The sequence below is a fragment of the Periophthalmus magnuspinnatus genome, chromosome 6 (assembly GCF_009829125.3).
Source record: "Periophthalmus magnuspinnatus isolate fPerMag1 chromosome 6, fPerMag1.2.pri, whole genome shotgun sequence".
In the NCBI taxonomy this organism is placed as follows: Eukaryota; Metazoa; Chordata; class Actinopteri; order Gobiiformes; family Gobiidae; genus Periophthalmus; species Periophthalmus magnuspinnatus.
The window spans coordinates 33,461,431-33,488,047 of NC_047131.1; the positions used below are offsets into that span (position 1 = coordinate 33,461,431).

At 44.0% G+C, this 26,617-nt stretch overlaps 1 protein-coding gene across 1 annotated transcript in view; it reads left to right on the forward strand.

The window, feature by feature from the left end:
- The window catches only part of LOC117372286 (protein arginine N-methyltransferase 8-B), a 30,156-nt gene extending 7,234 nt beyond the window's left edge, over positions 1-22,922 (forward strand). The window contains exons 3-9 of the mRNA XM_033968069.2: positions 6,405-6,468; positions 9,457-9,599; positions 10,131-10,218; positions 13,726-13,841; positions 19,114-19,264; positions 21,072-21,193; positions 22,839-22,922. Of these exons, the coding sequence (XP_033823960.1) occupies positions 6,405-6,468; positions 9,457-9,599; positions 10,131-10,218; positions 13,726-13,841; positions 19,114-19,264; positions 21,072-21,193; positions 22,839-22,922 (768 nt within the window). The remainder of the gene's footprint in view (positions 1-6,404; positions 6,469-9,456; positions 9,600-10,130; positions 10,219-13,725; positions 13,842-19,113; positions 19,265-21,071; positions 21,194-22,838) is intronic.
- The last annotated feature ends 3,695 nt before the right edge of the window (positions 22,923-26,617 follow it).

The window sequence follows — 26,617 nt, forward strand, 5'->3', positions numbered from 1 at the left end:
GGTGGCCGCTCCACAGACCTGGTTCATCACATCTTTTTACACAGAGAGATGGAGGAAAGTGTCCGAATGAAACCTGGACTCACAGAGGGACGTAAAAGTAAAAGTCTCTGTCTGAATCCAAATTGTCGAGCAGTTTAACCTCCGTCTCTGCAGGGGGCGTTAATGTGCCCCGGCCACGGATTTAACACAGACAACGTCCACAATGAAGAGTAAAAAGTGATGAGCAGATTTAGTTTGGATCATTTAAAAGATTCAAGAAAATGATTTGAATCAACACTGAAACATCGAAAAAGAAATACATTTGAACAAGTGTAAAAAAGAGAGAGGACACAGGGGGGACACAGAGAGGACACAGGGGGGACACAGAGAGGACACATGGGGGACACAGGGGGGACACAGAGAGGACACAGGGGGGGCACATGGGGGACACAGGGGGGGACAGAGGGGGACACATGGACACTTTCTAGGACGTAGCGGCTGTAGTTTGACTCTGTCCATTTACAGTCTGATAATAACAGTCCTGCATAAATCCCCCGTGTGTCCATTGTCCATTATCGGCCCTAACGTCCCGGTGCTTCTTTTGGTCTCTCTGGTTCCTTCTATAATTAGTTTAGTCTAAATTGGGCCTAAGTGTGACCCATTTAACACGATACAGAAAACATCACTGACACTGTCTCCCTCAGAGATCTGATTATCCAGCAGGTCCAGAGTCTAGTCCTCACGTCGTAAACAGTTTACGTGTCTTTTATTTGCAGACCTTTGTTTCAGTGGATTGTTTTCAGATTCACATCGTGCAGACGAACAAACTCTAAAGATCTGATTATTTATGATGAATCTCCTCCACAGTCTGTGTTTCTGCAGCTCACCCTGAAGATGCTTTTTCACCTCCAAGCTCCTTTCTCACCTTGAAGCTCCTTTTTCTTAAGTAATGTCGGCAAAACTTAATCCTGCGAAATGAAAAGCCTCTGAATACTCCCAGATGAAAGAGTAACTGTACTCTGAATACTCTGAGTACTCAGATACATTTATTCAGTCACTAACACAGTTGTTTATCGGGGCTGGTTGTGTTTTGGCTGAAGTCTCTGGGACCAGCCGCTGATGAGCCTGAGGCTGTGGGGCCCCTGAGGCTGTGGGGCCCCTGAGGCTGTGGGGCCCCTGAGGCTGTGGGGCCCCTGAGGCTGTGGGGCCCCTGAGGCTGTGGGGCCCCTGAGCCCAGTGAGTCCGGCTCTAATGGGGCAGAGGAAAGGCTCCAAACTGCACCTGTTCAGTCAAACAAAATGGCGGTTTCTTCTGCTCCTCGGGTCTAAAGTTTAGTTTTTTCTTTTACAGACTTATAGACGTAAACAGGGCCGTTCACATTTCGGGGCCTGGGGTAAAGAACCTCACATGGCCCCCCTCGAAGGTAAATTCATAAATAGAAGGGCCAATTGGCTCAGTGCACATGAAGAAATCTACTTAAGTAAAAGTATTTAAGTACCTATTTAAAATGTGCTTTCAGTATTTCTCAGTGATTTTGATTAAATATGATGCATATTTTAGTCACAGTAACAAACAAATCAACTTCTTCAGAATGTTGTGTTTATTTTAGTTTTGCTCAAAGTCGAAGCTTAAACTTTATTCAGGACGTTTCTGTGAACATGATGAAAATAATAATAATAATAATAATAAGTACTTTTACTCACTGAACCAGGACTAAGGCCTAAACTGCATCAATAATTAAAACTCATTTCCTCTAAACGTTTCGTCATGAAGGAGACGTCAGACGTGGTGAGACTGACCTTTCAATGACCTTCACCTCGTGTTTGATACAGTGAGAGACGAGGACCTGCTGGACACATTTATCTGGGGTTTATCAGGGTTTTATCTGGGGTATATCCCAGGACGTCACAAACAGACGACCATAATGACTTTACGTGGACTTTTATGAAACACCTCAGGGCTGAGGTGATTTCTAATGACGCCATGTTTTTTTAAAATCAGTGTTAAATCTGTTTATTTTACTTTAGAATGAATTAAAAGTTTATTTTTGAAGCTTTGGTGAATGGCCACATTTTTATATATCACTTTTCCAACTTTGAAGACTCTCAAAACACTTTACATGAAGGAAACACTCACAGTCACACACACACACACACACACACACACACACACACACACACACACACACTGGGCGAGGTTAAGTGTCTTGCCCAAGGACACAACAGCAGCATTCTTTTGTGGGAGCTGGAATTGCACCGCCAACTGTTTTTATCTTTATTTATACAGAGGAACCCAAGGAGAGGACTCTTTTACTGGCACCGTGTTCAAAATACAGACAGAAATAAGTAAATAAGTGAATTTAAAACATTAAAAACAGGAGCAGGTCTGAGGACAATCGTCCTGATCATTAAACTGTGATTGTGTCTCTAAAGTCTCCAGTTCAGTTTGTCTTTGGAGTTTGTTCCATTTTTGTGCAGCAGAACAGCTCAAAGCCTCTTCCTCGTCTCAGTCCTGGTGCTCGTCTTTCTCCTTATGTGTCATGTGATCTGGGGTTAAATGTTCTGATTAACAAACAGCTGAGGCATTCTGGGAGATTTTAAATACTTTATGGACACATTTATACAGAGCTGTTTTACAAGGCACTTTTCCATAGAGTGAACACGATTCAAACCACCATCGTTCTGCCAACAGATCTACTGTCGCTCTGCACAAACACGTCTGATTCTGCTCTGTGTTTATGCTCCACAGTCGACAAACACCAGCCAAAAGTCAAACTGGAAACAGAAACTGGTGAGAATAGATTTATAAGAGACTAAATGGATCCACTGGAGTCATGTTGGTCTCAGGTTGTTTCATAAACACGACGCAGTAATTTAAGTGTAAAGTTTCAGCATCATCAGCCTGTAGTGTCCGGACCGGACCGGCTCTGTGGAGTTTATGACCAGCAGCTGGATCGCACACGTCAGAACAACGACGAGGCTCGTCTTTGGTCGACAGAAAACAGAACACGGCGTCCACACTTCAGGAAATGTACATCCTCAGGAGCAGCTCCTCAAAAACACGTCTCTGTTTGGGCCACGTCCCACTGGAGTCAAACCACGATTGAGTCAAACCACGATTGTTTTACCAATGAAATCAGACATTTCCAGGACGGATGATTGATGGCAAAAGATAAAAGTCTGAAAAGTGTCAAACGCAGAGGCTCAGATTAAGATAAAATGAAAGTGAGGACAGTGCAGCTCCACAATCAGACTTTAGAAAATAGAGAAAATAGAGCAGAGTGGGAAATTTACAGTTTTAAAAAAGTCTGACAGGAGGAAAAGAGAAGAGGAGAGGAGGAAGACAAGAGGAGGAAGAGGAGAGGAGAGGAGGAGCTCGGTGGTATCGTTCCATTTACACTTGAACAGAAATGTCCCACACGGTGACAGTGGCTCAGCTGGTAGAGCGTTTGTCCACAGGTGTAGTGTTTATTTATTTATTTATTTATTTAACCTTTTTTTCACCAGCCAAAACATTAAGAACAAATTCTTATTTACAGTGTTGGCCTGGGCCAGAGCCGCCGAGGGAAGAGGAGTTAACACAATTAGACTCACATCATTTCATTAAAAAACAAACATTTACATCTGTCTCTAAAAATCTCCTTTTGTATCATCAGTAAAACATTTACACGTCTTTAAAAATGACCTTCAGTTTACATTTAAAAGCAGAAAGAGAAATGAAGGAGTCCAGTTTCAGTGAGATTTGAGCCACATTCCAATCATTAGAAGCATCGAAATGACACGAGGCCAAGAGACGACCGAGACTTAGGAACGTTCAGTCTGATGAGCTGAGGACAGAGTGTTGTATCTGGAGGGAGACTCTTGTTGGAGCAGCTGACGTAGAGAAGAAGGTGTGAACCTGAGCCTGGTTTTATACACAAACATAAACCAGTGCATGTTTGGGCGAGACTGAAGTGAGGACCGCCTGAGTGAACAGAGACAGGGACGTGTCCTGGGCATTTGGAACAAAATCGCAGAATGAGAAATGGAATCTAATTTTGCAGGGTTACTTTTGGAAGCATGTCCATAAACGATGTCGCCGTAGTCAAACTGTGGAAGAATCTCAACAAAGGCACGTTCAGCTGGGATTGTGAAACAGGAGCAGTTTCTGTACAAAAAACCCAATTTAGCCTTTACCTTTGCCTCTAAGACAGTGATGTGATGATGGAAAGATAACGTACTATCGAGCCAGATTCCCCGATATTTATAATCTGTAACCTGCTCAAGGTGTTTCCATCTGCTGTGAAAGAGTTTATGAGGATTAGCAGTTTTAATGCGGCTAAACCAGATTGCCCTTGTTTTTTTGCATTTAGTGTTAAGTCCAGTTGCAAAAAGGCTTTCTCTACATTAAGAAAACTTTCTTGTAAATTTTGACTATTTCAGGGCTGGGGCCAGAGGAATATAAAACTGTATCATCTGCACAGACTTTGCTAACAGACAATGGGAAATCATTAATATAAATGGAGAAGAGAGTTGGTCCCAGGACTGACCCTTGAGGGACTCCCCTGGAAACGTGGAGAGGTTGAGAAAGTCGAGAGTCGATCATTACCTGTTGTACTTGGTCTACTAGAAAATTTGAGAACCATGAGACTGGAAACCCCAACACGGCGAAGTTTTTCCTGTAAAATGCGGCGGTGAACTGAATAAAAAGCTTTTGCTAAATCAATAAAAATTGCTGCACAAAATAGTTTGGAGTCTAGTGCAGAAGTGATATCATCAAGGACTTTTAAAACAGCTGTGATACAACCATGACCTGAAGAAAACCAGACTGTGCCTGAGTCAGAATGTTACACATGGAAATATAGAAACAGGCCTGTGACTGTTCAAGTCAGATCGACCGCCACTTTTAAAAAGCGACGAACCAATGCAGATTTACACTCTGAGGTATTTCACCAGTTTGAAGAGACAAATTAAAAATGCTAACAGCTCTAGATTCACTTCTTTTACAGTGAACGGTTTAAAAGAGTTTTTGATCCAACAGGTTTTACACTTGTGGAGACATCAGAGTCTGTGTTTACATCAAAAGGGTGAACTTTGTAAAGTGGTGGTTAAAAACATGTCCACACTGAGTTTATCTGTAACCACATTATTATCTGTGACAGACACAGATGGAACAACTCATTTATTTTACTGTTTAAGTGTGAGTTTGAGGCATCTGTTCATTTCTCTTTAAAATAGCTCGTCTTTGCCCGGCGTGTTGCTTGTGTGGCCTTGTGACGAATTTGATGAAATACTAGTCTGTCTTTTTCTAAACCTGATTTTTTATCTTTGCACCAGGCAGCATGTTTTTCCCTGAGCATCAAAGGCTAAATCATCAGAAAACCAAGGACTAATGTGATTCTTAATGCGCATGTTTTTAATGTTTTTAATGTTTTTTAATGGGACGTGCTTATTGATAATTGTACTGAAATTATTTTTGAATGTTGGGATAAGTACTGATTTTTCCCAACATATTCCTGATAGATCATGTAAAAAGGCTTGTGTATTGAAATTCTTTAGAACTCGCCTGTGACTAAACTGATGTAAAGTGACTCTTAAGGATGAAACAGTGATCACTAATGTCACTGCAGAAGGTTCCAGAAGTATACATGTGAGAATTATATCAATTAATGTTGTTTATCTGGAGTCATAGCGAGTCGCCTGAGAAATGATCTGTGTGAGGTTTAATGAGTCAAACTGTAAAAGGACATGTTCAGGTGTTTTTAGCATCTCCCTGTGTTCAGTGTTTCAGACTCATTCTGGTCTTAAATGTTCGTATTAACCCTCTACATGATCCTGGGGTTTTTATTTCACTATTGTGTCTGTAAATCAAGATATGAACATTAATAACAGACAAATCAGGTCCTTCTGTCCCCGAGGTCGCTCCTGTTAGCGTTAGCGACAGGTTTGATTGACAGCGTTGCTAAGTTTCTTCGGTTGTTGTGATACTCGTGGACAGAATTCTAAATCTGTGACTCTGCTCCACTCTGCGCCGCTGTCTCCTCATTGAGCTTCACTGAACTCTCTCTGACATCCTCTTCTTTATTCAGTCCAATTTAAATTCTACACTACGGTTTTGAATTTAAATAAAGCTTTAGACACATCTGTGGGACTTGTTCTTATAACATCACTTCATCATTTTCACTTCATCATATTTCCATTTTAGTTCCTCCAGAGAAAACCTGCCGAGCTCCTGATGTTCCTACAAACTCAGACTCGGTGCATTTTTCATTCCGCCCTGTGCCCTCCTCATAACAGGTTCACACAAATGAAAAGTGATTCCGGGCAGCGCTACCTTTGAGTCCAAAGTACAGCAGACTTCCCATCACGGATCATATTCCCACGAGGATCCCAGTCCATTACCTCCACTCACTCCTCCTTCTTCTTCTTCTTCTTCTCTTTTGCCAGATTGAATGTTCCAGTATATCAGAATATTCGGAGAGGATCATCAAGTCCAACCATCTCGACAGCGGTGAGGGGGGACGGGGGGGAGGGAGGAGAGGGGGGAGGGGGGACAGGGGGGACGGGGGGAGGAGAGAGAGAGAGGAGGAAAAGAAGAGGAGAGAGAGGAGGAGAGGGGAGAGAGGATCATCAAGTCCAACCATCTCGACAGTGGTGAGGGGGGACAGGGGGAGGGGGGAGAGGGGGGAGGAGAGGAGAAGAGAGAGAGAGAGGAGGAGAGAGAGAGAAGGAGAGGAGGAGAGGGGGAGAGGAGGAGAGGAGGAGAGAGAGGAGGAGAGAGAGAGAAGGAGAGGAGGAGAGGGGGAGAGAGAGAGAGGAGGAGAGAGAGAGGAGAAGAGAGAGAGAGAGAGGAGGAGAGAGAGAGAAGGAGAGGGGGAGAGGAGGAGAGGAGGAGAGAGAGAGGAGGAGAGAGAGAGAAGGAGAGGGGGAGAGGAGGAGAGGAGGAGAGAGAGAGGAGGAGAGGGGGAGAGGATCATCAAGTCCAAACACCTCGACAGCGGTGAGCCCGAGATGAGTGTGCACTGAGGGTGAACGATAACACAGCTAACAAGGCTAATTAAGCTAACGCTGAACTGTCAGCTTAGGTCTCCACACTGCTCCTACAGGGGGCGCTATGTAGGGGTCACACCATTCTTATCTGTGTCCAAATGTCCAGTTGGTGAGAAAACTGTGCACTCAAACTTTCCCACAATGCACCTTGTAAAGCCGTGTTCCTCAGTGGTCAGTAGAGCGGTCAGTATATCCCACAATGCACTGGGAGAGTCATAAAAACCCCAGTGGACAGAGACAGGTCTTTAACTGGACACAACACGACTGAAGCAGATGAAGCTCTGGTTTATCTCACTGTGGATCTGATTCTGAATAAAACTCTGAAATAAAGCGTCGCTGTGTAAAGTTGCTAGCGTTAGCCGCTTTAGCTCGAGCTGTTAACAGAGCCACAATTTCCACATCTCAGATAAAAAAGTGAATAATCCAGTGTGTTTATGTGAGATCAGCTCCACATAAACTCGTCTGATTATTATTAGTCCATAAAGACTTGAGTCCAATCTGATCATTATTTATGACACAAATCCACTTTTATCACAGTTTACACTTTACACTTTTTTCACCCAGAGTCACGTGACCTGAAAGTCGTGAGCCGTGTGTGAATCTGTGTGTGGGGGCGCTATAGAGTCCACTGAAGAGAGTGAGGGTCAGGGGCTGGGGGAGACATTCAGACACAGACTGAGTGTTATTTTTTATTTTTATTTATTTAATTTTATCTTATCTTATCTCGTGGTGTTCTTCCAGTGACCGGCTCGTCCTCGGCGGCTGATCTTTTCTCATTTCAATTTAGTTTTGAAATGTCACTGCGTCCTGAGACTTTCATTACTGCAACTTTACGAACAACTCAGCCAACGCCAAGAGAAATAACCATCCCACAGACGGTCAGGGCCATATCTGCGTATATAAAGTCTGTATATAAAGTCTGTATATAAAGTCTGCGTATATAAAGTCTGCGTATATAAAGTCTGTATATAAAGTCTGCGTATATAAAGTCCGCGTATATAAAGTCTGTGTATATAAAGTCTGTATATAAACTAGGCTCTTGTAATTGAAGGGCGAGGTCACATTTCACTCTGACACTCGATTTGGGAGACTTTCAAAGCCGCTTCCCAAACTCGATTGCGAGCGGCGTGATGTAAAGCCGAGTGGCCGGGGTAAAGATCTGCTTCGTGTTCGACGGAGCGATTTCCATAAGAAAGTGAGGGCTGCCATGGCAACACAAACTGAACCAGATAAACTCTCAGTCCCCCCTGACAAATGACACTGCACTCAGAGATAATGCAGACGGGTTATTTTGAATTCTGAATTTTAAAGGGCCCATATTAAACTGTTTTCTGATCTGTTTTAATGTTTCCTCGTCACAAACGGACCTGGAGTTGTGTTTTGTTTTATTTAAACATGTGTCAATGAAACAAAACACAGCTCCAGGTCTGTTTTTGAGGAGCTAACGGGTTTATAACATGGTTTAAACCTCACAAGAGTCAATTTTGTTTAATATAGGACCCTTAAAATATTCCAAATTTGGTATTAGCCTCTCTCACCGGCGTTATTAAAGCGGAGTATCAGATGGAGGACATTACAAAGGCAGCACATTACACTGCTCTGCGCCGCCTGCATCTAAAACACACTCTGAATATCGCAAACTCGCTAAAAAGAACATTGTTAGCAGCTCTGGGACGAGTGTGAACGGCTCTCGAATCCAGAACTCCAGGCACGTAGTGAACCTCTGATGTACCGAAGAGTTTGTGAGAGCGAGAAACGAAGAAATAGATTGGAATACGAAATAGATTAGCCCAAAGTACAGTCATAGAGGTTATGGAGATGACACCACAGCCTTTAGCGAACGGCAACATTATCTGAGCGTCAGAGGAGAAGAATGGGATCGTTCTCTGTAAAAAAAACACTAAATCTAAAAAGTGAAATGTCCTTTACATCGACTGTTTATATAAATGGACGTAGCTAATCTGCAGCAGTGATCATGAGCACTTCCTACTCCATTTATTCCAGCGTTAGCAACAGGTTTGATTGACAGCATCGCTAAGGGAAGGCCTGGCTCCTGATTGGCTCTGTGGTTGCTATGATACTCGCGGTCGTAATTCCAAATATCAAACTCAGCTCTAAATTCGACGCTAAACCCGCCCCAGCCTCAAGGAGCTTCATTTGAGCCGTCACTTTTTTACACGGTCTTTTGTCTTTTATCTCCCCGTCCTGAGCTAACACGCGGGTTCAGCTCTGCACAGTCACAGCATCAACAGAGAAACTACTTTCACTTTCCATTTAGCTAAAAAAGATCATTTTCCTCTTGTGTTGTTCATTTTTCTGCCTCAGTCTGACGTCGAGGGTCATTTTTCCAATAAAACACTGTCAGTTCATGACGTCTGTTTAAATAAACACACACATTTTTATCAGGTGATGTTAGTCAAAATGTTTTGTGTGATATTTTCTGTTTCAGTTATTACCATTTTCAGAGGAAAGGTGGAGGAGGTGGAGCTGCCTGTGGAGAACGTGGACATCATCATCTCTGAGTGGATGGGCTACTGTCTTTTCTACGAGTCCATGCTCAACACGGTCATCTTCGCCCGGGACAAGTGGCTGGTACAGTTTTATCTGAGAGGAACAGATTTGTTTTATATTTTTATAAAGAAGTGACTTCCGGTTAATCTCGTGTCTGTAGTTTTAATCTCGTGTCTGTAGTTTTAATCTCGTGTCTGTAGTTTTAGTCTCGTGTCTGTAGTTTTAATCTCATGTCTGTAGTTTTAATCTCGTGTCTGTAGTTTTAATCTCATGTCTGTAGTTTTAGTCTCGTGTCTGTAGTTTTAATCTCGTGTCTGTAGTTTTAATCTCGTGTCTGTAGTTTTAGTCTCGTGTCTGTAGTTTTAATCTCATGTCTGTAGTTTTAATCTCGTGTCTGTAGTTTTAATCTCATGTCTGTAGTTTTAGTCTCGTGTCTGTAGTTTTAATCTCGTGTCTGTAGTTTTAATCTCATGTCTGTAGTTTTAGTCTCGTGTCTGTAGTTTTAATCTCGTGTCTGTAGTTTTAATCTCATGTCTGTAGTTTTAGTCTCGTGTCTGTAGTTTTATTTGATTCTTCGCTGACCTGTTTCTCGTCTCTTTCCCGGTCAAACAGAAGCCCGGAGGCCTGATGTTTCCTGACCGCGCCTCGCTGTACGTCCTCGCCATCGAAGACCGACAGTATAAAGACTTTAAAATCCACTGTGAGTCTCACACTTCAGGCAGAATATTTATGTTTTAAACGTCTCATTTCACTGTGTCCTGATCTGCTCTAATGTTTCCTCATCACAAACACCCGGAGTAGTAATAGTATTAGTATTAGTATTAGTACTAGTATTAGTATTAGTACTAGTATTAGTATTAGTATTAGTATTAGTACTAGTATTAGTATTAGTACTAGTATTAGTATTAGTATTAGTATTAGTATTAGTACTAGTACTAGTATTAGTATTAGTATTAGTATTAGTATTAGTACTAGTACTAGTATTAGTATTAGTATTAGTATTAGTATTAGTATTAGTTCAATTCAGTTCTTGTGTATTTTTACAGCACATTTAAAAAACTTGAACTGAACCAAAGAGCTTCACATAAAAGTAAAAACAGACACACGACACACAACAGTCACACACCTGTGACACACACCTGTGACACACACCTGTGACACACACCTGTGACACACACCTGTGACACACACCTGTGACACACACCTGTGACACACACTGTGTGTCGTGTGTTAAATACCAGGGAGAAGAGGTTTTCAGTCTGGTCTTAAACTGTGTCAGACTGAGAGGATCTGACCAGCAGAGGGCGCTGTGCCAGAGTCTGGGCGGAGCCACAGAAAAGGCTCAGTCACCTCTGGACCTGAGCCTGGTCACTTGACCTCTGACCTCAGAGCTCTGGGTGGATGCACCGGCCCAAAGACACTCGGACTCAGACGTGGTCAGGCCGGTCACTCAGACGTGGTCAGACATGGTCAGAAGTGGTCAGACGTGCTCAGACGTGGTCAGATGTGGTCAGACGTGGTCAGACGTGGTCAGACGTGGTCAGACGTGTTCAGACGTGGTCAGACGTGGTCAGGCCGGTCACTCAGACGTGGTCAGACGTGGTCAGATGTGGTCAGGCCGGTCACTCAGACGTGCTCAGACGTGGTCAGACGTGGTCAGGCCGGTCACTCAGACGTGGTCAGACGTGGTCAGATGTGGTCAGACGTGGTCAGGCCGGTCACTCAGACGTGGTCAGACGTGGTCAGATGTGGTCAGGCCGGTCACTCAGACGTGCTCAGACGTGGTCAGACGTGGTCAGGCCGGTCACTCAGACGTGGTCAGACGTGGTCAGATGTGGTCAGACGTGGTCAGGCCGGTCACTCAGACGTGGTCAGACGTGGTCAGACGTGTTCAGACGTGGTCAGACGTGGTCAGGCCGGTCACTCAGACGTGGTCAGACGTGGTCAGATGTGGTCAGACGTGGTCAGGCCGGTCACTCAGACGTGGTCAGACGTGCTCAGATGTGGTCAGAAGTGGTCAGACGTGGTCAGACGTGCTCAGACGTGTTCAGACGTGGTCAGACGTGGTCAGACGTGTTCAGACGTGGTCAGACGTGGTCAGACGTGGTCAGACGTCCTCAGCCTCGTGCTTCGTTGGTCTTTCTGCCTCAGTGGACACAGTGCAGGGTCGTACATTATTTTTATGTGTCAACAGTCCAGAGCACTTCTGTCCTGGACGACTCTCAAATGGACAGGACTGAGCCGAGCTGCTGGACACAAACTGCCCTGAAGTGCACCAACGCTAACGCTAATGCTAAAGCTAATGCTAAAGCTAATGCTAAAGCTAATGCTAATGCTAACAGAGTGATTTACAGCTCCAGCAAACAAAACAAAACAGAGAGAAGCCTTTGTCTGAGGCCTGGACGGGAATCAGCATTATTATTATTATTATTATTATTATTATTATTATTATTATTATTAGTTGTTGTTGTTGTCATGGAGATAAGAGAAGGAAAAGTGCAGGAGAAAAACAGTTGTCCTAAAACAGTTCTATTAAAATTCTAAAGTCTGTATTTATAAAAGCCAAAATAGAGACACTTTAGTTTAAACCCGACGTGGTTTGGTGTCAAATGTAAAGTGCATTATAAATAAAATGTATTATTATTATTATTATTATTATTATTACGTGTCACTGAGGGTCAGTCGCTTCATAATGAGTCGCTGTAAATATGACCATTGACCATAATGTAAACCTCCTGCCCTTCTGTATCTCTCATAGTGACTGTATTTAAAGTGTGTTTTTATTATTATTATGATGAAGTGCCTTTCAAACTCATATCCCACAGGCAGAGGCTCATATGACCCATAATCCTCTGCTCCTCAGACTCGTGTCATTAACACTGGACTCAAGTGGAGACACAAATAATGTAAAGACGACGTCCTGCGGCTCAGTGACCTGCTCATTATCAACAGAGAAGTGCAGACCCCCAGCCTCAGACTCTCTCTCTCCCTCTGTCTCTCTCAATCCCTCCCTCCCTCTCCCTCCCTCCCTCTCTCTCTCTCCCTCTCTCTGTCTCTCTCCCTCTGTCTCTCTCTCCCTCTCTCTCTCTGATAACACAGAGGCTGTGGAGTTTGAGGAGCTGATCCCTCTCTCTCTCCCTCTCTTCCTCCCTCTCTCTCCCTCTCTCTCTCTTTCACCCCCCCTCTCCCTCTCTTCCTCCCTCTCTCCCTCTCTTCCTCCCTCTCTCTCCCTCTCTCTCTCCCCCCCCCCTCGCCCGCTCTGCCTCCCGCTCTCTGGCGCACTTCCTACCTCACTCTCCCTCTCTCCCTCTCTCTCCCTCTCTCTCTCTCTTCCTCCCTCTCTCCCCCTCTCTCTTGTGGAGTTTGAGGAGCTGATGTTCATAAACGTCTCTGTCAAAATATTTTATTCATGTTTAAAACAGACGAGGGTCAGAGTCTGGATTATTCTAGACTGGTCTGTGAGCCGGAGGATTAAAATAACTCAGAGATGAGGCTTAAAGATGCAAATGCAGCTGCATTTTATATTTTAATGATGTTACTGGAGCTTATTCTTTGTGTTGGTTTGTCTATTTGGTCCTTCCCTTAAAACTAAATTTTTAAACCTTTGAACGTCACTCATGAAGGTGAAGAAAAGGGATTCAAACCCTCAACCCTCCGATCACAGAGCTGCTCTTCACACGTTCATCGTTGTTTGTCAGTTTGCTGCAGTGTTTGTGACAAAGACGACAAAGACGACAAAGACGACGTCTCATGATAAAGACACAGACACAGTTTATTATTGTTTATACGACGCGTTTCATGACATTCAGACACTTTTCCAGAGCAGTTTTCATCCAAACGCACTCGTGGTGAGACCCTTAAATCGAGGCTCCCAGTCTGTGCCATCGGCTCCTCTGACTCTCACCAAAGCTCATACACACTCCTTATACTGGGCCGTGTGGGTCAAGTGTTTTACCCAGGGACGTAATGACAATTTGTGCCACTGGCGCCCCCCTGTGGCACCTCATGTTCCCTGCAGTCTCCCATCGCCCTGTGTCTGAGGTCAGATCAGACACAGATCAGACACAGAGCAGATCATTGTGAAAGTTTGAGAGTGAATCTGGAGAAAGTGTTGGTGAGTTTGAGGCGTCTGTCCCAGGGCGACTGTGGCTGCGGCGTGGCGGTCTGTGTCCACACGTGCGTAACACTGAGCGACTGTGTGTTTCAGGGTGGGAGAACGTCTACGGCTTTGACATGACCTGTATCAGAAACGTGGCCATAAAGGAGCCGCTCGTGGACGTCGTCGACCCCAAACAAGTGGTGACCACGGCGTGTTTGGTGAAGGTGAGTCACATGACCATTTACGACGAAGACGTTTACATCACAACAGTCACAAGGATGAAGCTGAGATCGATCTGTTACACGACAACAGCTCTGTATAAATGTGTCTATAAGGAATAAAACTCCCAGAATCCCTCAGCAGAACATTTAACCCCAGATCACATGACGCATAAAGACGAGCACCAGGACTGAGACGAGGAAGAGGCTTTGAGCTGGAAAAACTGAACAGAACATGTCAGTGTCACATGTCGCGCCGTCACTGGGTCTTTATGGATAAAGAAAAAGCCTCAAGAGTCGATCAGTCAAATCTGAGACAAAAACACAAACACAGAGACATAAATGGTGTAAAGATCTGTCAGCTGAATCTTTAAAACACTCGTTAAACAGACCTGCTCTTCTCTGGACACAGACTCTTTATATAAATGGACGTCGCTGACACACCTCCGCCGCCGCCGCCGCCGCCGTTCAAACAGGACGAGGTCATGGGCGCTCTTCTAAATCTATAAACGAGCCGCCCTGGGTTCATCCTCGTGGCGTCAGATGTGACTGTTTCAGATTTATCACCTGTTCATGCTTCACTTTCTCTGATTCACTTCTGTTCAAACGTTTATGAAGCGTCTCATCGACTTTGACGTCTTTGTAAATGTTCGTTCTCGTGGGACTCGCCGCTGTGGCTCGCTCTGTTCTGATCACCGTGACATTGGCGGCGTCGTACCCGTTGCATAAACATAATGTCGGACACATTAGTGGGACTCTGCCCTTGGCGCCCGTCTGTCCCTCGCGGCGCCGCAGATCGGGCGCCGTGCCGTGCATGTCGATCCCTCGTCATATTGACCTTCTCGTCTCTCCTCGGTGATTGGATCGTGGCTTCACCTGAGCTCACCTCGATCCTGGAGGTATAAATGTCGTGGGGTTTCTCCGCAGATGTGGCCGCGCCTCCCGGGGTCGTCTTTGTCGGAGCGGTTTGGCGTCTTTGATACGGCGTTCGTACGGCGGTCGGTGTTTGTGAGATAACAGCTCTGATTGAAGCAGGATCCAGGCGGAGGTGTTTACAGAGATTATCATCCGCGAGGAAATAAAGAGCAGCTGTGGGACTGGAGCTTTGAAACTAATGCAGTGTAGACGAGATTAGCCCTTTAAAGAGGCACTGTGTAACTTTTCTGGTCGTGGAGTGTGACATTAAGCACATCCATGGAGCTCATGTCACACACAGACCTGGAGTTGTGTTTTGTTTCATTCTCACATGTTTAACACACAAACCTGCAGAAAACACTCTGTTCCACCTTGTGATGTCATCATGTGGCGATACAGGAAGTGCTCCACTGTGTTTTTAAACTCCACACACCTTCATTTATAGAATCATTTGGATCATTTCAGTCCTGTCTCTTATCTCGACTGAACTAAAGGTAAAAGGAGCTGTTCACTTGAAAACTACCACTTGATGACATCACAAGGTGGAACGTCGCATTTTGATCTTTGTAGATGTAACAGACTAATAATAAAGTGACTCAAACATGTGAATGAAACAAAACTGTGATTTTAAACAGTATTACATGTATTTGCACATATTTCTACACTATTTTATTCCACTTGTGACACTGGATGGTTTTATATTTCTCTGGACTCTCTGTTAGACCAGATGCCCCGACGCCTCTGCACTCGGGTCAGGACATTTACTGGAGAAATATTTTAAGATACGTTTTCTCTGACAGCTCATTAGCGCCACATCTGCGGAGGGCGAGTGTCTTTAATCTGATCAAAGGTGATTTTTCTGGACTTATTTAGTTTATCAGGGAACGAGGAGAATAAATCATTTTTCGTTTGAGTTTCTTGAGTTTATAGAGAGAAAAGACTGAGAGTGAAACGTCACCACAGCTTCAGCTCAAATGAAGCTGGTCGAGGCTGGAGCTGCTGGAGCGTCTGGATTCGATGGTCAATGGAACCGGACGTGCGCTCGTGGTCACTTCCTGTTTGTAACGCGGCGGCTGCAGGTCGGACATGTCCATTTATATAAACGGTCTGTGTTTGACTCGTCTCCGCGCTAACGTTCATCCTCTTCTTCACTCGTTCGCGGCTCGGTGCTCTCATTCTGCCGTTCCTCTGTTTTGGTGCAGGAGCAGAGTGTGGCCCCTGAGGCTCTGACGTTAATGTTTCGCTCTTACATCATCAGGAGGCCATAGTTTCACTGTGTAACTCAAATGTTTGGTGTGATGTCCAAAGTCTACGTCCCGTGTCCAGTGCTTTGACTTATCTCAATGGCGCCCCCTATAGGCAGTGATCGGGAGAATACTTTGAAAATGTGTTTAGTCACAGAATACTGAATATCTGCAGTAAAATGTACTCTGTAACGTACATGGTCCAGAGTCCTGTCCTGAACTCTCTGAATACTCTGAGTCACATTGAAATCATGAAGACGCAGCACAGGATTAAAAACAGTGAAATGTTTGTGTGTTTGTGTGTTTGTTTGTTTGTTTGTTTGTGTGTTTGTTTGTTTGTGTGTTTGTTTGTTTGTGTGTTTGTTTGTTTGTTTGTTTGTGTGTTTGTGTGTTTGTTGTGCGTTTCACTCATCAGAGAAGCAAAAACACACCTGCCTCACCACACGAGCTGAGTTTGTGGTTTTCTCTTTAAAATCCTACAGTTTGAAGCGTAAACGACGTCGTCAAATACGTCTGTGTAGTCCTCTGATTTTAGAAAAGTAACTGTACTCTGAAAGTAACTGTACCAGATTACAGTTACTCCAGATGAGTATTCAGGATAGTTATTGTCGGTACATTTAGTTCCTCCTCTGTCCTGCAGTGGGTCAGTTTGAAACAGTTTGGTTCTGTCTCTGGAGCAAAACAAACAAACGTCTGAAAATTTACATTTAATCTGAACTCAATTTATTGGTTTCAGATTAAATTTATTTGCAAATGATGGTGTAAAATAAGTATTTGGTCAATAACAAAAGTTCATCTCATACTTTGTTACATTCCCTTTGTTGCAGTGACAGGTCGTTTTCTGTCTCCAGAGGTTTTCTCTGTTGCTGTAGTTTGGTCCGTTCCTCCTGCAGATCTCCTCTAGAGCAGTGATGTTTTGGGCAACATGGACTTTCAACTCCCTCCAAAGATTTACTGTGGGGTTGAGATCTGGAGACTGGGCCACTCCAGAACCTTGAAATGCTTCTTATGAAGCCACTCCTGCCCGGGCGATGTGTTTGGATCATTGTCACACTGAAAGACCCAGCCATGTTTCATCTTCAGTTCCCTCGCTGATGGAAGGAGGTTTTCACTCAAAATCTCATGATACTTGGCCCCGTTCATTCTTTCCTTTACACGGATCAGTCGTTCTGGTCCCTTTGGAGAAAAACAGCCCCAAAGCATGATGTTTCCACCCCCATGATTCACTGTAGGTCTGATGTTCTTTGGATGTAACTCTGCATTCTTTCTCCTCCAAACACGACAAGTTTTTGGCAAAAAGTTCTATATTTTGGTTTGATCTGACCATGTGACATTGTCCCAATCCTCTTCTGGATCATCCAAATGCTTCTGTCAAACTTCAGACGGGCCTGGACATGTCCCGTCTTAATCAGGGGACACGTCTGGCACTGCAGGATTTGAGTCCCTGGTGGTGTCATGTGTTACTGATGGTCCCTTTGTTACTTTGGTCCCAGTTCTCTGCAGGTCATTCACTCGGTCGTGTGGTTCTGGGGTTTTTGCTCTTTGTTCTTGTGTCATTTTGACCCCACGGGGTCAGATCTTGGTGGAGCCCCAGGTCTTGGTCTTGTTCCATTTTGTAATACTTGCTCCACAGTTGATTTGTTGACTCCAGCTCTTACCTGTTGCAGATTGAGTGTTCGGGGCCTGGTGTCTACAGTTTTGTTTGTGGTTCCTTTGCTCTTTGGTCTTGTCCATAGTGGAGTTTGAGTCTGACTGTTTGAGGTTGTGGACATGTGTCTTTTATACTGAGGACGAGTTCAAACAGGGGCCATTAATACAGAGAACGAGTGGAGGACAGAGGAGCCTCTGAAAGAAGAAGGGACAGGTCTGTGAGAGACACAGATCTTGTGTTTGTAGATGAACAAATACTTATTTTACTGAGGAATTTACAAAATAACTTCTTTAAATATCAGAGTGTGATTTCCTGGATCTTTCTGTCTCATAGTTGAAGTGAAACTATGATGAAAAGTACAGGCGTCTCTCGTCTTTTTAAGAGGAAGAACTTGAACAGTTGGTGGATGAATAAATACTTTTTGACCCTCTGTACTTTTGACACACATGGGCTCTGTGTCTCTGTCCCGGCGTCTCTCAGGGTGAGAGTAAAAAGTCTCGTCCTGGTTTAAAGTCCAGTTCTGTCCTGTTTTTACATCAATTCTTTCCTTATTTATCGATGTTTAAATTATAAAAGTAGAATTCTCTCACAGTTTTCATCATGATCTAGTTCAATAAATCCCAAAGAAGAAGTTCATCAAAAATTAAACAATGAAATAAAAGAAACAGAATAAATGAGATTTGAGTCTGAATTTAAACAGGTCAAAGTTTGTGATGGAGCCACACGGAGACAAATGTGTCCTCATGTTTGTCTCATGTGTCTCTGTTTGTCTCATGTGTGTCTCTGTCTCTCATGTGTCTCTGTCTCATGTGTGTCTCTGTCTCACGTGTGTCTCTGTCTCTCATGTGTCTCTGTCTCATGTGTGTCTCTGTCTCTCATGTGTCTCTGTCTCATGTGTGTCTCTGTCTCATGTGTGTCTCTGTCTCTCATGTGTCTCTGTCTCATGTGTGTCTCTGTCTCTCATGTGTCTCTGTCTCATGTGTGTCTCTGTCTCATGTGTGTCTCTGTCTCTCATGTGTCTCTGTCTCACGTGTGTCTCTGTCTCTCATGTGTCTCTGTCTCATGTGTGTCTCTGTCTCTCATGTGTCTCTGTCTCATGTGTGTCTCTGTCTCATGTGTGTCTCTGTCTCTCATGTGTCTCTGTCTCATGTGTGTCTCTGTCTCTCATGTGTCTCTGTCTCATGTGTGTCTCTGTCTCACGTGTGTCTCTGTCTCACATGTGTCTCTGTCTCATGTGTGTCTCTGTCTCTCATGTGTCTCTGTCTCATGTGTGTCTCTGTCTCTCATGTGTCTCTGTCTCATGTGTGTCTCTGTCTCTCATGTGTCTCTGTCTCATGTGTGTCTCTGTCTCATGTGTCTCTGTCTCTCATGTGTCTCTGTCTCATGTGTGTCTCTGTCTCATGTGTGTCTCTGTCTCACGTGTGTCTCTGTCTCATGTGTGTCTCTGTCTCTCATGTGTCTCTTGCAGGAGGTGGACATTTACACGGTGAAGCCTGAGGACCTGAGCTTCACCTCGTCCTTTTGTCTCCAAGTCCAGAGAAACGACTACGTCCACGCCCTGGTCACGTACTTCAACATCGAGTTCACCAAGTGTCACAAGAAGACGGGGTTTTCTACAGGTGAGACTGAAACTGAGTCCAGACTGAAACTGAGTCCAGACTGAAGCTGAGTCCAGACTGAAACTGAGTCCAGACTGAAACTGAGTCCAGACTGAAGCTGAGGTGTGTAACAGTTTACTCTTATACTCTTATGGCGTGGAGCTCTGCAGATCACACGGCCCCGTCCCGGCGGTGCTGGGTCGAGCGGCGTGGGGTGAGCGGCGTTCACGAGGCGGCGTTCACGAGGCGGCGTTCACGAGGCGGCGTTCACGAGGCGGCGTTCACGAGGCGGCGTTCACGAGGCGGCGTTCACGAGGCGGCGCCTGATGGGGCCTCAGAGATATCGATGAGTGCCGTTAATAGAAGTGTCAGTTCACATTAGAGCAGCTCAGACGTGTCCGGTCACTTTGATCAGACACAGGCCTGACTTCTTCTACTTCAGCTGTGGAGTTACACTGACCTCTGCTGGACGAGGCGTGAACTGCAGTTTACAGTGTAACAGTTCAGAGCTCAGTCATCAGACAGTCGTCAAATCACTGAACTAATTATGGATTTTTATACTTAAATCAAAAGAGAGTTATATATGGGTTTGGTTTTTTTTTTATAAATATTTATCTGTAAATTTATTATTTTTACATGAGCAGATGTTTGGGCTGTATGTGTCATTTTTATTTGGAGGCCTGTAGTTTACTCTTACTACAGTCACATTTACAAAAGTTAAATGTATTTTTCTGTCAAAACTTTACATGTTCTGTTGTTTCCATTGAGCATCTTGTCTCCATGGAGATATTATTACTTTGCCTGGAATGTTCCACACTATGTCACAAATTATACATCATGAATTTACTGAATTATTGAATTTACTCAACATTCCAGGTAAAGGTTCCACTGCAGGAGACCAGCAGGGGGCGCACCACACACACTTAAGAGCAGGGGTCCTCAACCTTTTCTGCACCACAGACCGGAATAATGTAGGTTTTATTTTCACAGACCGGACAGATAAATATGGACAAAATCAAATGAAACCCTCCTCCTCACAGGCTGAATCAGTGGAGTCCTGAGCTTGTTTCTTGTTTCCTTCTTGTTCACGTTTGTTTCTTTCATAAACTCTAAAGTCTTGTCTTTTAATCCCGGTGCTTCGTCTCATGAGCTGAAGCAGTTTTGAAGGTTTCATCGCCTCGTTCACTTTTCCTCCTCATATTCCACAGAGCCGACTCGGCGCGTGAGACTCACCTGTAGAGACAAACTCACATTTTAAGTAGGACTCCTGGTGTCGTCTGTTAGATTTAGATTTGTTTTTCTTGGAGGTCGTAGGCTCCTCTTCTGGCTCCTCTTCTGGCTCCTCTTCCGGCTCCTCCTCTTCTGGCTCCTCCTCTTCCGGCTCCTCCTCTTCCGGCTCCTCCTCTTCCGGCTCCTCCTCTTCCGGCTCCTCTTCCAGCTCCTCAGTCGACCTTTTCTCCACAGACTTTTGTTTGTGGCTCATTCTGACTCTCTTGTGGCTCTTGTGGCTCTTGTGGCTCTTTTGTGCGTCGTGTCTGATGTGTTAAACGTGATTCGTCGTCGTGGAGACAAGAGCAGATAATAAACTTGACACATCAAATACATTTCTGTGGCAATTTCCTCTCAGGATTTTCATTTTATTTGTACGGACGAGCTCATTATCGCGTCACGAGGGACGAGCTGAAGTTACGTCAGAGAAGATGCGTCGCTGATAAACTCTTTGCTGTTTTCGTGGTTGGGGATCTCTGCTGAAGACGGTGTAAATGGTAAAAGGTGCATTTTTATATCTTTTTTTCACCTTAAAGTGACTCTGAGTTTGTGTTTCCAGCTCCAGACGCCTCGTACACTCACTGGAAACAGACGGTGTTTTACCTGGAGGATTATCTGACGGTGAGGAGAGGAGAGGAGATCACAGGGAACATCTCCATGAAGCCCAACGACAAGAACATCGTGAGTGTTTATCCACCGTGACCAGGCTAAAGCAGCACTGTGGCACTTTTCTGGTGTTTGTCTCTGTGGAGATGTTAATGTCTTGCCAAGAATGTTCCACAGTATGGCATTAAACATATCTACACTACCACAAGGGCGAGTTACAGGTCAGATCTGTGGTGAGACAAGCGTTGTGTTAGCAGGTTAGCTAGGTCCATTTATACATAAATCTGTGTCTGATGTTCGAGATCTTTGACGAGTAAAACGCCTGTAATTCAGTCATTGATACGTTTAATGCCTGACTATGGAACATTTTTAGCAAAGCAACAACGTCTGCATGGAGACAAGCACATCTAGGAAAAGTTACATGATAAACCTTTAAATTACACTGAAATGAACAAAATCCAGAATCGACTGTCGTTGCTGGTGTTTTTGACGTTTCTATAAAATACTGTGGAACATTTCATCAGGGGCTGTTTTCATAGTTTTTTGCCGTGTTTTTTCTTTAGACGGAAATGAGACGCGTTTGGACCAGACTCTGAAAAACAATCGTGAAACTGCAGTGTCCTTCGTCCACTTCATGTACGATATGACCTGAAGTTTTAAAATTAATATATTTAATGAATGTGCAGACTGACGTGGACCTACAGGAAACAAATTAGAACGAAAAAGTCTAAAGTTCCTTGGTTCAACTCAGATGTTTATGTCGAGAGCAGGATTCAAACCCGATCAGAGAAGAAACACTCGACCAACTGAGCCACTGTCCATCCTTAAAAAAAAATAGATCTTTAAAAACACAACGACAAAAAAGTTCTTCCTTCACGTCTGCGACAGAGAGTCACAAAAATCCAGCAAAGTTGTGGAGAACAGTCAGATCCTGCTCAGAACCTGGACTTCAGATATTATCTCCTGGATTCAGCTGCTGAAAACTCTAAAGAGGAAATATGTGACGTTTTTAAGTCGTTTTATCTCCGTACATAATGTTTGGATCATAATTCTGGTCCCTCTGAACCTCAGGGAGAAACACATTTTCTCTTTAAAACCCTGAACTCACATGGAGGTCTTAAATGCTCGCCGCTCCATAGATCCAGACGAGTCCACAGGAGCTGATGACCCAGGTCCAAAACGTCTCGTACTTTAATTCAACGTCTGTCACATTTTTTTAATTTATCGATTCAAATGCAGTTACACCAGAATCATGGAAAACGCCTCATGTTTTGCCTTTATATCAAAGTGGAGCAAATAAAATGTAAAGTATTTCCTCTGGACAGGAGCAGACGAGTTTAAAGACACTTTTTAAACTTTGAGCTGAGGGGTTCCCCAAGGCTCAATTTTGGGCCCGTTATCGTTTGCTATATTTTTAAATTTGATTGGTTACTGACGTCCGTGTTACAAAACGGGAGCTGATGTCACTGTAAATATCACAACAAAGAGTCAGCGCCCCCTATGGACACTGTGCACCAGTGGGCGTGGACCAGTGGAGGTGAAAACACTGATTAATCGGCAAAATGGCGTCTTGAAAATAGTCGATTAAAGATGAAACTCAAACATGAATCACTCCAAATACAAAACGGTCGATGACATAAACAGAGAAAACGTGTTTAAAATCTGAAAAGTCCGTTTTGTTGAATTGTTTTGATTTAAAATGTTTTGATGTTTTTTGTAGCGGGACCTGGACTTCACCTTCGAGCTGGACTTTAAAGGACAGCTGTGCGAAGCCGCCATATCACACGACTACAAGATGCGTTAGACTGAGCGGGGGGCGGGTCACTGTTACCATGACGACCCACATCACTGGAAAACCTTCAGGATCAGCGCGTGGGACTCCAGGGGGCGCCGTTTCAGGCCAAAGACGCGTCACACGGCGGCGGTCGAACACTGTGGGTCTGGAGTTTAACGACTGTTACAAAAATGTGAATGTAAAACTGACACAAAGGGTCAAAGGGCAAAGGTCACGCCCCTCGCCACAGCAAAAAATACTCACTCTCACATGTACTGAAGTAAAAGTAAAAAGTAAAGTACAGATACTGCTCTCACATGTACTGAAGTAAAAGTAAAAGTAAAGTACAGATACTGCTCTCACATGTACTGAAGTAAAAGTAAAAGTAAAGTACAGATACTGCTCTCACATGTACTGAAGTAAAGGTAAAAGTAAAGTACAGATACTCCATGTCCCTCTCTGTTAAACTGCAGCAGCTCATTCACATTTTGTTGTTTTGGGCTTTTACAGAAGAACATTGACCTTTGACCTTTGCGTCTCTCTGGTCTCCATGGCGTGGTCTGCCTGACCTCTGACCTCTGACCTCTGACTCTGGGTGAATGTTCTGTTTGTGAAATGTGGTTGTTTCTTATTGTGGTGAAGTTTATTTCTGTTCAAACTGTTGATATTTTTGGTGCAGGTTTAAAGGTGCAGTCTGTCACTTTTCCGCTCGTCTCCATGGAGATGTTAACACTTTGCCTGAAAGGTTCCACAGTATGACATTAAACTCACCCTGAAAAACACTCATCTGACTGATCCGACCCAGTTTAATGCCACACTGTGGAACATTTAACATGCACTTATAAAAGACAACGGCAACAAACTGACTCAGTATGTCCCCTGTGTGAGACACGGAACCTTTAAAACAAGATCTCATGAGAGTCTATGGATAAAAACTAAGCAACAGAGAAGAGAGAGAGAGGAGAAGAGGAGAGAGGAGAAGAGGAGAGAGGAGGAGAGGAGAGAGGAGAAGAGGAGAGAGGGAAAGAAGAGGAGAGAGGAGAAGAGGAGAGAGGAGGAGAGGAGAGAGGAGAAGAGGAGAGAGGGAAAGAAGAGGAGAGAGGGGAGGAGAGAGGAGGAAAGGAGAGAGGGGAGAGAGGGGAAGAGGGAAAGAAGAGGAGAGAAGAGGAGACACAGAGAGAGGAGGAGAAATGGAGAGAAGAGCTGAGAGGGAGAGAAAAGGAAGAGAAGAGGAGAAGAACTTTTAACACAAACACTGGCTGCACTTGGGTCCAGGACACACTTGTTCTTCTTCTTCTTCTCCTTCTTCTTCTTCTTCTTCTTCTTCTTCTTCTTCTTTCTTCAGGTGGGAGTCACAGGTGAGTCTCAGTTTTCAGGAGGATGTGATTGACAGGTGGATTGTCCAATCAGAGACAGGCACAGTCTGTACATATCGAACAAATAAAGGAAAAAATATGATGAGCTGAAAAACATGGAGGATTTGTGTAGAATCGATGAACAAAATGAGATTTTATTTGTAAATCAGAGGCGACCAATGAGCTGCTTCGTCTCACATGAGTCACTGAAATAAACAAATGTGATTGGACGAGGACATTTGAGACACAGCGGAGGACGAGGAGAAAGACTGAGATCAAACTGAGCCACCGCAGCAGTTTAAGAATGAACCTGTTTAAACATGAACCTGCTCCTGTCGTTGGGTGTTTGTTTGTGTTTGTTTGTTTGTGTTTGTGTGTTTGTTTTTGTTTGTTTGTTTGTTTTTGTTTGTGTTGTTCTGTCGTTTACACAGGACTTTAATGATCTGGGCTCTGTACAAATGAAATTCCAGGTACAGCTTTAATCACATCTCCATGGAGACAAACAGGAGGCGGACCCTCGACTCAAAATGTTACACAGTGCACTTTTAAATAAATCGTTTTATTAACTGTGACGATTCTGTTTGGAAACTGACAGAAACTGAAGCCAAGGATTTACTCGTGTGACGTGAGGTGCTCCTGTGGTGAACTGAGGTCATGTGATCGTCTGTGAGGTCATGTGATCGTCTGTGAGGTCACGTGATCGTCTGTGAGGTCACGTGATCGTCTGTGAGGTCATGTGATCGAGCTGATGACGTCGTGCTTCGTGTTTCGTCCTGAATGCCTTGACCAAGTGCCCAACCGAACCTCAGCCGATCCCCAAACACCAAGACTCATACTTTATTTTTACATTTTTATATCAAACTGGAAAATGAGCTGCAGACGTGAATTAAACTGATGTAAAAGACGGAATATTAAGATAAAAACATATTATTTAAGCTCATATGTTACACAAAACTGACTCCTGTGGCTTTAAGTCGTTATAATGTCGTTAGTGCATCAAAAACAGACCTGGACTTGTGTTTTGTTTCATTCACATGTTTGAGTCACTTTATTATTCGTCTGTTACATCTACAAATCTGACCAGAAAGAACTGACTTATCTGAAGTCCAACAGCTGATCTGTGCTGTTACACAAGTCCCTCAAACAACATCATAGTCACAAGCTAGCATTAGCATTAGCATTAGCATTAGCATTAGCATTAGCCAAAGATTTTTGTGTAAAATCTCCTCACACTCAGACCGACCACAGACTCCTGAAAATGAGCTCTGTAAATTCATTTTGTGGCTTTTCTTGAGTTTTCAGACGATCTTCCATCTTTTTCCTCGGTGTTTGCTGACGTGTGCGTCGTGTCCCAACCGCTCGACATATCACCACAGAGACACATGTAGAGCAGCCCCAGCGTGACGTCCCTGCACAGGATCAGTAGAGGTGTTTATTTTCAGTAATGCTCCTCGGTAAATGTTAAGGTGACGTTTATTTTTACTGTTTAACTCAAAGCTGCTGCTGTAAATGAAGATGAAGATGAAGAGGAGCCAGTCACAACATTTTAATAGAATCACAGTTTTTATTTCTTTTATCTGTTGTTTCTTTATTAAGGGCTCACCATGAGATAAAACAGCCACATGTCTCACAAAACCAAAACATCCTGAAGATCTTGTCCCAAACTGTCCCATGTTTTTGTGCGTCTGTTTTGTGATCGTCTGAATTCAGTCGTGATGTGTAAGAGCAGCGTCCAAACACAAAACAGAGAAGCACCAGTGTCCCACAAACGTCCAGAGTCTGTCCCTCTGTCCCTCTGTCCCTCTGTCCAGGTCAGAGCCACAATTCAACAAAAATCTAATCTGTGACTGGACAAAAGTTGCAGGAGTGAAGTCGTTTTGCTGCTCGTGTCCTGGGCCCTGGGACAAATGATGCACAGTACAGACTCTGTGAGGGGCCCCTGTCTGCACCGGGCCCCGAGTAAACAGCACACTTTACCCCCCTCAGTGTGACGCCCCTGGAAGTCACTGATACACAACTTTGAGTAACTGTTAGTCTCATTTTCAGAGTTACTTTTTAAAATTCAAAGTAGGTATTTGATCATTTTGGCGTCAAACTGCACGATATTAAAGAGAAAAACTCAGACTCAGCTCTCGTGGGATTTGAATTTCTTAAATTAGTAATAAATCCATAACAGGGAAACAAACATAACGCTGTTTTTGATCCTATGCTGTATTTTTACTCTATGATTTGATGTAAAAGTACTCCAAGTATTCAGAGTACACGACTCTGATTGGACCGTGTTTTCGTTCCGTGTTTTCGTTCCGTGTTCTCGTCCCGGCTCATGTTTGTGTCCGTGCACTTTGTTCATCGTCAGGTCTCGTTCATTCC